The 14515-nt window shown below is 37.5% G+C and overlaps 2 protein-coding genes across 2 annotated transcripts; one reads left to right on the forward strand and one right to left on the reverse strand.

The window, feature by feature from the left end:
* On the reverse strand, positions 1 to 3704 carry smn1 (survival of motor neuron 1, telomeric). The gene is made up of 8 exons (XM_068704210.1): positions 3585 to 3704; positions 3030 to 3101; positions 2822 to 2941; positions 2408 to 2599; positions 1480 to 1659; positions 837 to 914; positions 519 to 626; positions 1 to 266 (listed from the first exon to the last, which is right to left on the reverse strand). The coding sequence occupies exons 1-8, from the start codon at positions 3630 to 3632 to the stop codon at positions 210 to 212; spliced, it is 855 nt and encodes a 284-aa protein (XP_068560311.1). The 5' UTR covers positions 3633 to 3704; the 3' UTR covers positions 1 to 209.
* A 61-nt stretch (positions 3705 to 3765) lies between these two features.
* hspb11 (heat shock protein, alpha-crystallin-related, b11) lies at positions 3766 to 5681 on the forward strand. The gene is made up of 5 exons (XM_068703906.1): positions 3766 to 3910; positions 4045 to 4151; positions 5257 to 5325; positions 5423 to 5466; positions 5565 to 5681. Exons 1-5 carry the CDS (start codon positions 3819 to 3821, stop codon positions 5664 to 5666), a joined length of 414 nt encoding a protein of 137 aa, XP_068560007.1. The 5' UTR covers positions 3766 to 3818; the 3' UTR covers positions 5667 to 5681.
* Positions 5682 to 14515: the final 8834 nt, after the last annotated feature.

Below are 14515 nucleotides of genomic sequence, written 5' to 3' on the forward strand. Positions count from 1 at the left end.
TTACCAACTGTGCTCTGATAGCCTTTATTTAATCTATTTACAAAGAATACAAAACTCTCCTCCTTGAGCTTCGATGAACTCAGCATGTACACTTAGTTAATGACATTTCATTGAAACAAGAAAAACACAACAGGCACAACAGGAAGGATGGCTGCTGCACCAGGTGACGCCTTGAGAAACTGAAATTATGAAATGTTGAGTTGATCATTTCATTTGTGGTGCAGTTTCGTCCAATTGGCAGCTTCTTTGCGTCCTTGTTTCAACCCCTGTAAAGAGAAGACGTTAATATAGCTTTCCTTTTAAAATCAAGGACTCCCACATTTGATGCAGCAGGAGGCATTTGATGAAAAGGCTCTTGTAGCCAAAAAGAACATCGAAAATTGAGTAACTTAAGAGTCCAAATTACCATACACACCCACTGCTTTTCACTACATAATGCAAGAGACTGAACCTGTAAATACAAGCAGTAAATCCCCTTTTATAGCCTATCATGAATCAGTTAGCTTCTGTGCACATACCAAGTAGTATCCTGTGTGATATCCACTCATGTACCAGGAGATGAGCACGCTGCCCAAAGCCTCGTCATCCACCATGTCAGGGCTCATAGGCGGAGGTGGAGGGATCATCTGAGGCAGAGAGAGTGGGATCACAATGCAGGTGCTGCAAGCTGATAGTATTTGTCGTACATCAATAACATGATAAATTGACAGGTGTTTCTCAATTTACCAGCCGAGTGAGTAAATGTGTGCTTTTGACATCTTGATTGCATACCCAATAGCTAAAATAAAACAGTATTTGCATTTCTAATTAGTGTACATGAATATTTCCCAACTCACTGGTGGACCAAAAGGCATCATGGGAGGCCAGGGAGGAGGTACAGGCCCGTGACCACCAGATCGTTTGCTTCCTCCCTGCTAGAGGACACAAAAGATAAAAACAAAAGGAGTTGAAAACAACACACTGAACTCATTTTGCTTAAATGGGAGGTTAATGGCTTAAACATCCCTCTCTTCAGTGAACTATCCCTGACATTAAATAAGTGCAGTCTGTGGCTCATTCTGTTCTTGTAATCGCACTAACTTCCATATATATCATGTGCAACCTGTAAGAAAGGATTAAGTTAATATATTTTTTCTTTTTAAAACATATTTTACCATTCCCCTTTTTATGACTTTATACAGAACTACATCAACACAGAGGCTAGACCTATTAACATAAATGCCAGTTAAATTCATTGCAATCCAATACAATCTCCCAGCTATAAATGCCAACTCTGAGAGGCTGTTGTTTATATTCTAGTTTTATTGCTCACATTGTAAACAGTTTGTTTATGCTTCATTTTATTATTCATTTTGCTGCACCAATGACCTACCATTCGAACATTTTAAACTCAAGAAATATGTATGAAAGTAGTCTTTTACCAGTTCATTTTTATTTGCTGACTTATAAGGAAAGGAGATAAGGGGTCTTTCTTCTTACCTGTTTGAAAGCATGCATGGGAGGTGGGCCTTGAGGAAACCCAGGGAAACCAGGAGCCCACATAGGAGGAGGTTCTCTGTGGGCCTTGGACTTCTGGGGTTTACTGTGTGGCTGTTGTTTGTGATGGTTTGGTGTGGTTGACCTGTCACTTTCCTCTGTGGATGATTCTGCCTCCTTTATCTGAATTGCAGAGGCATATTAGTTTAGCCTTAATTTGTCATTTTCTTTATACCTTGGAGAGGTAATTTCTAAATATTATATTTTTTCCTTCAAGAAGGTACAAGAAAAAACTCCACAAAATATGAAGTCATCTGTAGCTAAATTAATCTACAATCCATATAAAATGCAAGTGATTTACTAATTACAACTTGGATTGATTACACAGTGACATAGCAATTTGTTATGGCCATTAAATTCCAGGATTTGGATACAAATCCAGTAATGTCATAGACCTTTGTTACTTTGCCTCAACTGACCTCATCTGTCAGTAATTATCTACTAATGTGTTCAGTCTATAGTGGCCAAATAAAAACAAACACAAAAAATAACAGCAGGTAACTTGTGTATTACTTAGTTTTCCTTTTACTCACATGCTGCTAATTTTGTTCTCTCATTTGCTGTGTGTATATTTGCAGAGTGGAAGACATAACCTTGGGTGGACTGTATTAGACAGATGCTGCCTGTCTCTTAAGTAAAAGGAGAACACCAGGTTTGTGTTAGCTCATTTCCAGATGATCATTTTATTAAAAATGACTAGCTCCTGTTCACAGTAAGCAAAATGTAAAGTTGGGGGGCCATCTACAAATTGAGGATGCAATGTACATCACTATTAATGTGTTAAATAAAGAGGTAAGCATATAAAAAATAAGTAAAATCTATATATAAAATAAATAAATATAAATGAATTAATGTATTTGCACTGCTTTACCTTGGTATTTGTTTCTTCATCACCCTCAGAGATCTCTGACAGCAAGTCTTCAAGGTTCTGCTCCTCCTCGTTGCCGTATTCTGTATAAACAACTACACAAGTGCCCTTCTTTTCGTCTATGAAGGAGATAGTGGCTGCATAGAGCTGGCCATCCTCTGACCAGTATGCACTGCACGAGTCCCCAACCTGCCACTGTGACACAACACAACAAAGTGTAACTATGACTATAAGCGTACTATTTTGGTTGTCTTCCTAGAAATCTAGAATCACAAAAAGTGTGTACCAACCACAGCTTTAGATCAATAAAATGTGTTGCCTTATGTGTTAAAATGTCTATGATGTTGATTTCAGTCACTAAAATTGCTGAACAATAATCTGTATATTCATCTGTATTCTTAAATTCCCGTTACGCACCTCTTTGTCTGGGGGTGCATTCGTTCTTTTCCTGCTCTGGTTCTTTTTGTTGTTCTTGCGTTTCTTTCCTGGTAGGCTTTTCTTGGAGGCCTCCGGCTCATCTTCACCCTTAAGGGCAGTCTGGCACACAAATCAACAGCAGAATATGTGTGGAAAAAGCAAACATAAACGTTTGTCATGCACATAAACTGCAAGGCACCTATTTTACCTTGAATGATGCAACAGCCTTGTCATAAGCCTTTATCAAAGCTGTGTCATCCCATATATCCGAATCGTCACTCTGGAAAAAGAGAACAGATTAAGTGCCTCTGCAACTGAAAGATACACGTTTTCACATGTCTTCCACATACAAAGCAGAGCATGACAGAAAAGATGCAACGTTATTGTCTACTCTTGCTCTTGATTTTATCTATTTTACAGTTTAGCAGTTGAACTGGTCATGTTTATCATTGCACTGTGGAGAGGGATGCTACAGTAAGTGCAACATCTATGAGCAGCTAAAGCTAACTCCGGTGATGCAAACCTTTCCAAGACATTGCATACAATCATGGCAATACCTCGGCTACAGAAACACTCCAGGTATACTGAGGATTTCTGGTTTCAATTTTAACTCCTGTTTTTGTCTTTGTTACCCGACTAAGCAGCAGTCAGCGCTGGTTTGTAGCTTAGCTTCCTAGCTCAACAAACCAACCAAACATTTCTGGCGTAATACAAAGGTTCACGTGTGTTGTCATATTAAGCTCACTAACGCGTCATAGCCAACCTGTCCAGCTCCACGCGAAAACAACACGTCTTTGCATCCATTAGCCATGTGTAGATGTGTAAATGTCACCGCTCACTGCTAATTGCTAAAACAACTAATGTGCAACGTGCATCGGAAATGGTGACGAGAGCACTGACGTATTATATCCTGCGACTTTGTGGTTGGCTTGGCAACACAAGTAACGTTAGCTAGGTTAGCTTGACCAACAAAGACTGTTGTGTCTTATTGTCGAAGATGATCGATTCCTCACTAAGTTCTTTGGGTGCAAAAGTTGTCGTCGCTGCATCCAGCGATGAGAACCACCCACCAGAAAACATCATTGACGGGTAAGTGTTAACTTAAAGCTATTTGTTTGTGAAATAACGCCATATATGTTTTGTGAAAGTTGCCAGGCGTTCATTTTATTTCTACTGAATCTCAAACCCATTGGATCAGCGTTTGTTTGTCCGCTTTCACCCAGAAACACGAGCACATTTTGGATGTCCACTGGAATGTTTCCTCAAGAGTTCATCATTCGCTTTGATGAATCCACGCAGATCTCTACTGTGACAGTGGACAGCTATAATGGTATGGAGGCTGTATAGTGTCACACATACTGTAACTGTCAAATTAATTGTTTGGGAAATCAAGCAAAGTATTATTGTCTGTACTGTAAACACAGATGGATAGATTTGAGATTAAGTCAAGACTAAAGTTTTCTGGGACTTTTTTCTAGTTTTTTGTTTTGTTTTGATCAGTAGTGTTTGTAATCACAAGTAAATATGTGTTTTATATTATGACCAGTTGAGAAACACTACATTATTTTCCTCAAACTCTTTGGTTATAGATGTGAATTAATCTTGTGAATCTTGTATTTACATTGTTTAAATCACAAAAGATATTGGACAAGACATTTGAAGGAGGCACAACATGAATGGAATAAATATACATAATAAAGACATCTATAAATTAGCAGAGTCTATATCCATGCTGCCGGCACTGTGAGTGCTGTTCTTTGAGCTAGAAGCTAACGGCAGCATGCTAACATGCTCAGTTATGATCACAATTACAATGCTAACATGCTTCAGGTATGGTGTTGTTAGTTTAGCATGTTGGGAAGCAAACATGTGCTAATTAGCAATAAACACAAAGTACAGCTGATGGTAATGTCATCATATTTGCTGGTATTTGTCATAAACCAAGTATTGAACAAATTGGAAATTTGTCCTGATGGTGGCACTAGATGGAGATGAGATTACCAAAGAGATTACAGTTTATCCTGAGAGGGGCTTAAAAGTGTAAAGCAAAAAATCCATCCACCAGTTGTTGAGACATTTTATTCAAAACCACAAGTCATGAGGATACATAATTTGGAAACCATGAATGTCTGTTGAAAATGTCATTGCAATCCATCCAATAGTTGTTGAGACATTTCAATCTAGACTAAAGTGGTGGACAATAGAGCCAAGCTAGCCTGATAATAAAGCATATAAAGTTTAATTAGCAATTTCACCACATTCGACACGCTCATTGCAAAAATAAATCTGTTCCTAGGCAGTAGTGACAGACCAAAACTTTCACAATTTGTCTTTTTTTGTTGCTAAAACTGAGTGAATGTTTTTCTTCAAAGAAAAAAATATACCTAGTTTGTCAAAACCATTTATAGATATCTTTGTGTTTTTTTCTCTTGCAGTCAAGCATCTAAAGATAGAAAAGAACACCTCACAAAATGCCTCTCAATTTGAGTCTGTTACAGAGCAAGGTAAGATGAACATCCATCTACAGTATCATTGGTCAACACATTTGGTTTTAATGCTAAATATTTAAAATGGTGGTATTAACAAAGTGATGTCTTGTAGAATTTAACCATACAGAGGGACATCTTCAGTCAAATACTATTTTGGTAAGTCCAGTTAAAAAAATATAATCATGTAAAATATAAAAAATTCTAGAGTTAACATATAAAACAACTACTTGCTGTCTTTTTGCCCTATATTTCAGCTAAATGGAAGCAATGCAACACACCTTCGTTTTATCATCACTTCGGGATATGGTCACTTCGTCTCAGTGCACAGAGTCAGTGTACAAAATGTACAAACTTGATTGTTGTGAATTAAAGCCCTGTGTATATATACGTATATATGGCTTTATGGCATTTTTTGACCAGTGTTAATATGAGTAGATCTCATTATTATATGCTGTTTAGATAACACGCACACACACACCTCCACACACACTGAGATCTTGTCCCTCGTGGCAGACAGCTGTCAAACAGTAACTTAGAATCTGATAAGCATATTCCATCAGTTGTGGGCCGTCAGGACCAGCAAAGCCTTCTCTGCTGGCCTAAACAGAATCACAAAGTTATAGCTATTTTATGATTTAATTATTTTTCATAAATACACTACATGAATTCCTAGCACAGGCACTTCCTGTTGCAAGCTCAGCTGCAGCGGCAAGTTGTGGCAGCTTTAAGGGTATGATTGTTAGTAGTTGTAATTGGTTTAGTAAAAAAATGCTGAATTGTCACAGTATGGCTACTCGTTTTAATTAAACTAAGCTAATATAGGTTTGACATCAGTTTGCACTTGTTGCCATGGCAACGATAAACACTTTCAGTCAGCGGACTGGAGGAATGCAAATTGTAAATATGGATAAGATGCATTGTACTGTTTAGAATGATGACAACCCACACCTGATCTCAGTGCTCTCCTGAAAGAGTGGGTGGAGCCTTCTGACTGGAACGTAGATTCCAGCAACTACCCTACCCCTCTGAATATATATAGGTGTATATATATATATATATACATATATATATATATATATATATACATATATATGTATATATGTATATATATATATATATATATATATATATATATATGTATATGTATATGTATATATACATACAATTGTGTATCAATTAGTATAGTGGTTGATCTGATGTTCAGAGGCAGTTTATAGAATAACACGGCAGTGAATTAAAATCATTGGCAGTCAGAAGTGAGATTTGAACCCACGCCTCCATACAAACAAACACATACTAACTTTACACAGGTTCAGGTGGTTGTGTGTACATGACTACTAATCCTCAGATGAGATGAGTGAAGATAGGTGACTTTGGACCTACCTGCAAAGCTGGTCATGTCGTGGTCTTCAAACTGTGCTCCCTTTTAAAATCAGGTCCCACCATCATTTGTTCTCGGATCACTGGATCCACGATATAGGTAATGCCAATTTACGTCAACCTTCTGAAAGAGTTTTTACAGTTTATCTTGCGTTGGTTTTGTGCAAACACATTGCTTAATGTACACTGGTTGTGACTGACTTCTCGTCACAGTTTCGTCATTAGTTGAAAACATCGTCTGTCAGAAGTGGATTTCAAACCTACGCCTCCAGAGGAGCCTGAAACCTGAATGCAGCACCTTGGACTGCTCTGCCATCCTGACCATTGTGAACCAATATATTTATCTTTCTGAGACAGAAGCCTGTCACCTGCAACCCTGCTGTAAATCCGGTTCTATTGAGTTTTGAACTGAGTTTTGTGAATTTTGGTAAGAACAAATTCAGAACTTCTGTTTATTTACAGGATTTCACACTGTAATTTGAGTACTTCTTACTGGACAGTATCATGACCAAGTGACCACAGGCTGTAATGCTACACTCATTAGTATGCAATTCATAACAACAGTTATAAATGTTTTATTCTTGATTAATAAGCTTGTCTATTATTGTTTCATGATTGTGTTTTCATACTTTATGAATGATGGATTGAATGAAGATTCCCCATTGGTAAATTAAGTATTATATATATTTCAAACTAATTATTAAGGAGTTGTAGATGATTAATAACATCCATTATAAAGTGTTAGTAAATTATTAAGAACTTATTTAGATGTACATTATTAATGCATATATATATATATATATATATATATATATATATATATATATATATATATAATGATTTAGATATGCACTAATGGTTAGGGACTATGTTAATATATGCTTTATAAATGTGTATTAATACTGCAGTTCATGATTAATTCAGGTAGTTACTAGTTGTTACTAGTCTTCTCAACAGAAAAGGCAAATAGACACAACACAAAGTGATCAAGAACATATCAATATTTATTGCGAGATGCAAACAATATACTCTTAAATACAAACCTCTCAGCCATTCATTCATGTAAAAAACCAAAACAAAGTCATTCTTTAGATCTGAGAGCACACACACACACACACACACACACACACACACACACACACACACAAACACACAAGGAGAGGTTTGCATTGATGGGGCTGTTTCAACAAATTACAGTACAGACAAGATCAATATATCAGGTTGCATGTCTAGAAAATCAATGTTGGCCTCCAGTTATCAAAGCCTAACTAGGAACAACGGCTGCAAATAAGCTTCGACTTGGAGTCCAGTATACATTGCATCGGTTGCACTTTATTAAAATGCAACAATGCCTACATGTGAATAATAAAGCAGTGATCAATAGGGCTTTTCTGACCAGGGGGAATAAGTAGGGGAACCACATCTTTGAGATCAATACTATAAATGCAGTTTTGCAACTAACCAAGCAGTATAAACTTAGAAGCTTGACGTCTGCCAACACTCACACAGATCTACTCACAGGTGTTTGTTCTGTCTGAGCTGAAGACTGCAGTGTGATTTCTCTGGCTCGCTGGAAGTCCTAAACACACTGTGATGAGGTATCTTAATTCCCTTAGTTTGAATGTCTATCCTAATTAAGAACTCATTCTTCCTGGTGTTAATTTCCCACTCCTTTCCCTGTAGAAATTGATTCGTCTCTGTTTAAATCATTGAATGCTGGTGAAAAATAGTTGCTGGAGAAAGATTTTTTGTAAGAGGGACTGACACCACAGAGATTTGTTGACCACTGAGAAACACCCACATAAACTGCGCAGAGACAGACTCTTTTGTTCTTAAAAGCAAAAGTATCTTCTCTCACAAGAAGTGCTGACTTGGCATAGTTAGATTTGATCTTCAGCTCTAGCCTTACCTCCGACTCTAGAAGATGACCCTGCTGAATCTGGCAGTCCAGCAGAAGGGTGGCCATCACCTCCTGCACCTCCTCTGGCTCCTCCTTGATACAGATCACCTCCTCTTCCTCCTGCTGCTGCTGCTCCTGGGCCTCCTGCTTCACCTGAATTACAACAGGGGACAACATCTAGCGCTATATGTGTGTACATTTATTCAGTTTAATAGCTTTCTGTCTAGGTCAGCCCCGGAGTGTTTTTTTGTGTCAGTACTTTGTGAACAAATAGAAGGAAAAACCTCAATAACACCACACACTACAGAGACTCTGTTAAACACTCCTCTACATTGTCTCTTATATTGTCTGATTATATTTATGCTGATATCTTTGACTATATGTCCTTTTGCAGCTGCAATGACCAAATTTCCCCTCTGGGGATCAAAAAGGTTTATCTTATCTTATCTTAGACTTAATGACTGGAGAAACATTAAACAAGCATGTTACTGTGCAGCTGTCATGGTTTGAAAAGCTGGAACAAGCTTCAATAAATAAATGACTTAAACGCTTCATCAATTATTTCAGTTGTTGCTGTTTTGTTTTCTATTGATTAATTATAAGTATTATTTCCGCACTATGTATAACTGAGTAGAAAAGAAATCCTCTTAAAAAGCACTTTTTTCTTTTGAAGTGTGCTGTCACCTGTGCAGCAGAGTGGAGCTGTCAGCCTGGGTGGAACCATCAGGGGACCACAAGCCAGTGGCTGACTGCTGCCCCGGATCCAGACTGAGGGCCCTGGACAGGAGGGGCCCGGACAGGAGGGACGGAAACAGTGTCCGCACCTTCTATGTGTGGCGGCAGAGTGATGGTCCACTCACAGTCGTCCTCCTCGTCCTTGCTCTGAGCTGTGTCTCGCTCTGCGGGACAGAACAAGACTGCACACACATAGTAGTGTTTAAAGGATACACTGTGACAATGATGGATAATATGACAAAATGTCCAACATTCATCCTCATTTTTATTTCTGGAGGCACAAGCAAGCTGTGATTCAATGAGACCCATCTTTAATAAATAATAAAATTACCAATTAGCATTAGTTGTTGGTGACTAGAGCCTGACCAGAGGGTTAGGAACCACTGTTTCTATATTAACTGTTTGCCAAGTGAGTTCCCAAACTTAAATCACTGACAAGTAATTAGTGGACGAACAATTATTCAGGTCCTTCACTGCAGTACAAGTACCAATACCATACTGATGAAACAATCCACAACAAGTAAAAGTTCAAAACCTTAGTTTAGTATGTTATAATCAGCAAGATGTACTTCAAGTACCAAAAGTAAAAGTACCTGTGCAGTAAAATGTACCCTGTCAGTGTTTTACTATTATATCTGATGTTTTAGGATATATATTGCTGCATTAACATGTATGCTGCATGTTTTTTTTAACTTCTTTATATACTGTTGGTTAGTGTAGCTACACTGGTCCAGCAAAAATGGCGACGCTTCGTACTGATGTATTTGATGCACTTTATTTTAGGCATTCTCTCTCTCTCTCTCTCTCTCTCCTGCATCTCAGACACCGTGAAAACTACAAATAAAAAACATTTCTACATAAATTGCGAGCTCTTCCTGGAGTCTCTCAGGCAAATGTCCGTTGCCAAACAGGCTATAGCACATATTAGCGCATTAATAATGACATAGACTACAAATTCAAAAAATGCAACACATGTAAACGCAAATGCAGGTAAACAACAGTACACACAAATACATGTACAAATGAACACTTTACCGCGTGCAACTCTTGGACCACGTGCAGAATCCGTAGCCCTAAGCCTATTTGTAGGCCTCTCCTTGAAAATTGCATACCCATAGTAAAGAGAGTGTATTTCATCTAAATATAAGGTGTATTTTAATAGTTTTGGTATTTTAGAAAGCTAACACTTGTGAGAATTGTTCAGATTTGTATATATCAGTATATATGTTACTGGTTAAGAGTACATTAAGATGGAACACAACACAAATTGAAATTCTTTATCTCCGATTAAAAAATAATCCAATTTTGATAAGATATTTTTTTTTTAATGTTGTAGTTGAAAGCTCAAACCTCTCCCAGATCATAGCCCAATTGGTTGAGAGTCTTTCTGCACAATTTGTTCTTTGATAAAGTGAAGCATTCAAGAGCTGGAGAGGTTTGAGTACAGAGATTTCAGCCGAGGTCAACCAAAATGTAATTTTGTTCCAGCTGTTCCATTGTAATTTTATATAGTATATAATTATATATTTCACTTCTTTTATGACTAATAGTGTTCAATCTATCCATATGCAGCAGTTTGGCATTATTTAGAGAGCCTGGATCCTCTCTGAGCCTGTTTATGTCTGTCATCCATGGGATTTTCTCGTCTGGCTTCCAGTCCATGTCTCCTAGCTCAGCCTATGGTTGGTCGATTTCAGTCAATGGACCCTCCTTAGAAGCGTCTGAGTCCTGGCTATTGAACAGACCCATCGTGATTTTGATTGACAGAAGCGTTAGCCAGTAAGGATTAAAACCGTGGCGCGTCGCCTGAAAAGTGCGTAAAGATTCTCCGAAAATAAAATCCCTTCCCCCACGGCGCCTAGAGAGTTATGGCTAGAAATACGTGATATTGTGATAAATCTTTTATTTGCATATAATAGTTGTGTAGAATGGTGTTTGTCTTAGATTGTTTGTTTTACCCAGATTTTTAAATTTGTTTTGGTATATAACATATTCATATTCATAAATTGTACACATGCATAAATGGACTTTTTTTGACGGTAAATGCTACAGCGGACCCGAATTAGGGTCCGTCAGGCTTATTAACCTAGTGTCGTTCGCTCCTCTCTGCTTCTGTCAGCAAACGACCCAAAATGCCACGGTTATATGCCCAAGCCAACTCTGGGTGTGGCCCGTTACTTTACGACATTTCATGACTAACTACGATACCTTGAGGCACCACATATGGTACCATATAAACTCACTAAATTACACAATTACACATGTCTCTTTGACAGTTACAGTTAGTTTAATCTAAAGCAATGCATCATATTCTATAAAATCATGTTTGTAGTGTCAGTACAGTTTTTCCTGTTCCGATGTGAGGGTTCCAGGACAGAGCATGTCGTATGTGTACAGATTATAAAGCCCCCTGAGGCAAATTTGTAATTTGTGATTTTGGGCTATACAAAAATAAATTGAATTGAATTGAATGTGTATGTTTGAATTAAGAGATTATTTATTATTGAAATAATCTTTTAAAAATAAATTCATAAACATTATGTCATGCTTGTAAATCGTTGTTGAAAATTCTAAGTTGTATTACTATCATGTTTAATATTTTAATGTGTAAAAATACATTTTGATGTATACATTTAGGGACAATCACTGATGAGTTCTCATTTGCACCTAACAGCCTGAAAATATACAGTAAGTTGGCTCAACTGATTTGACATGTTGGTCCAAATATAGTGGCTTTAGTCTGGAGTTACATGTTGGTCATCTAAAGAGTATAATTCAATTAAAAACACCTGAACATTACTTTCTGCAACAATTTGCTGGTTTAGTACGAGCCTAAAGTGGCTGATGAACTTAAGGCAAGAAGGTTAATTTAATGTCACAGCAGAAAGGTTAATATATACAGCATCCAGCAGCAGAAGTGAGCAGAGGGCTGTAAAGACCCGCTGACGACATCATCAACTCAGTCTGCAGAGGCCTGAAGCCCCGCCCACACTGCTGCACAGAGCACCAATGCTTGTATATTATTGATTATTGTTAATATTATTTATTTATTGAGATGCATTGATACCAAAACATATTTTTGATTTCAATCCAAAACTGACTGAAATAGCTGAATCAGCTATCGGTGATGACATGCAGATCTGGTATTGGATACCAATATTTAAATAAATAACAATTCTGTACATTTTTATCTATGTATTTATTTGTCTAATTTTGTTAGAAGTTAGGAAAGCAATGTTTAAGTCAAGCCTGATTTTGCCTTAGACATAAAATAATGATCTTAGAAACTTTCACACAGTGAGGCAGCTTATTAATCTAACACTGGTATCAGATCGACTTGATATCGGCCGATACACAAAGCCCAGGTTTCATTATCGGTATAGGGAAAGAAAAAATCAAATCGTTGTATCTCTATTTATTTGTTTGTATATTTCATGTATTTATTTATTACTGTGTTTATTTATACATTTATGTGTTTACATACATACATTTAAAAACGTAGGTATCATATATATATATATATATATATATATATATATATATATATATATATATACACACACACACACACATACATCTATATACACACATCTACAGATATACACACACACATCTACATATATATATATATATTTGTCATATTTGGTTTGATTGTAAAAGTACTTTACAGTGAAGAACCAGAGTAAACTTGTATATATGGATCACATCGCTACTGAGATGTCAACACCAGCGGCAAAAAGACTTGCCGAGATAAGGCTGTTCTCTGCGGGTACCGTGAGCCCTGACTCCACCCGTGCTGCTTTACTGCCGGTCCCGCTAGCAACACCTCACGTCTCTGACATTGTCAGAATCTTGACAAACCGACCACAAATTTGATGTTTAAACAACTAACTTCTCACCTAAAAACATCCTAAAATTACTTTCAGTGACTCAACAACAGTAGTATTTTGAAATTTCAACTTCCAGTTGTGTGTTTTCTCCTCCGCCATTGTTCCCTGTTGCTGGTGCAAAATTAATTCTGGGATATTTGGCTGTCCCAAGTACACACAAGTCACCTCCGAAGCATCCCCTGTAAAATGGGCGGAGCAAGTCACATCCAGGCATTTGGACCATGCTTGGCTCGATGCAGACTTTTGAGTTGGTACAGCACTGTACTGACAAGAACGCATATTGAGAAAGGCAAAACAGTAAAATGCATCTTATCCATATTTAGGGCCCGAGCACCGACAACGTCAGGCTGCGAGGTCCCTATTGAAACTGTAGTGTTTATTATTATTATTCTGAAAGTGAATCACCTTTTTGGGGGCTTTATCATATCTGACAACTCACCAAAGTCAGCATGCATATCAGGACTGGTGAAAAATTTGATATTTTATGAGTCCCACGCTCGGGTATGAATAAATTGCTCGCTGGCGCCCCCTAGAAGTTGGAAAGGCAAGCGCCGACAGCCTGTATGTCTAAATTACTTAATATTTTACAGACATGAGCAACTGAATGAGTTCTACAAAAAATCCTCTTGGGATCCTAAGCTCCACCTACCAAAAACTTTCCGCCATTTTGAATTTTTTGAAAACCACATTTTTGCAAACTCCTCCTACACGCTGAGTCCGATTACTACTGAATTTGTTGTGGATCATTATTTGATCTATATACCATTATTATTTCATTTCATTTAGAAGATATGGACCAATGAACTTCATAGGGCGTGGTTTTGTTTTTGAATAACTTCAAAACCATTTAACCTATAATTGCAAAATTTGTCTCATATGTGCACATCGCATATTGTTACGTAGCCTACAATTTTCATTCGATTCAACCACTAGGGAGCGATACAGTAGTTAAGCCATTTTTGTCAATTTTCATTGTTTTCAGGCGTTGTACTTTAATGAACTCCTCCCACAGAATTCATGTGATTGACTTCAAATTTGGTCAGGATGATCTAAAGACATTAATGATGAGAAGTTACTAAAATGGTCTACTGACATTGAACGACCTTCATTTTATGTGGCGCCCATTGCCGTGGCAACACGTCATTCGCTATGAAAAAGGAAACTTATTTTTTATAGCTTAGGATGCTCAACAAGCCTTGTAACTTTGCACAGGTGTCATAGGTGATGGACATAAATATTTTATATGGGTTTTTGGCTTGACCATTAAAAATTGCCTCGATAGTGCCCCCTACAAATATTC

The sequence above is a fragment of the Cebidichthys violaceus genome, unplaced genomic scaffold (assembly GCF_023349555.1).
Source record: "Cebidichthys violaceus isolate CVI_PGR_0920_01 unplaced genomic scaffold, fCebVio1.0.p SCAF_9, whole genome shotgun sequence".
NCBI lineage: Eukaryota > Metazoa > Chordata > Actinopteri > Perciformes > Stichaeidae > Cebidichthys > Cebidichthys violaceus.

What these genes read in the sequence shown, in the direction of transcription:
- smn1 (XM_068704210.1), bottom strand. Translation starts at nt 3,632, where the DNA reads ATGGCTAATGGATGCAAAGACGTGTTGTTTTCGCGTGGAGCTGGACAG. An exon ending in TTTCGCGTGGAGCTGGACAG is followed by an intron (nt 3,102 to 3,584) that starts GTTGGCTATGAC and finishes CTCTTTTTCCAG; the next exon opens with AGTGACGATTCGGATATATG. An exon ending in CCATGCATGCTTTCAAACAG is followed by an intron (nt 915 to 1,479) that starts GTAAGAAGAAAG and finishes TGTGTCCTCTAG; the next exon opens with CAGGGAGGAAGCAAACGATC.
- hspb11 (XM_068703906.1), top strand. Translation starts at nt 3,819, where the DNA reads ATGATCGATTCCTCACTAAGTTCTTTGGGTGCAAAAGTTGTCGTCGCT. An exon ending in CCAGAAAACATCATTGACGG is followed by an intron (nt 3,911 to 4,044) that starts GTAAGTGTTAAC and finishes GCTTTCACCCAG; the next exon opens with AAACACGAGCACATTTTGGA. An exon ending in GACAGTGGACAGCTATAATG is followed by an intron (nt 4,152 to 5,256) that starts GTATGGAGGCTG and finishes TTTCTCTTGCAG; the next exon opens with TCAAGCATCTAAAGATAGAA.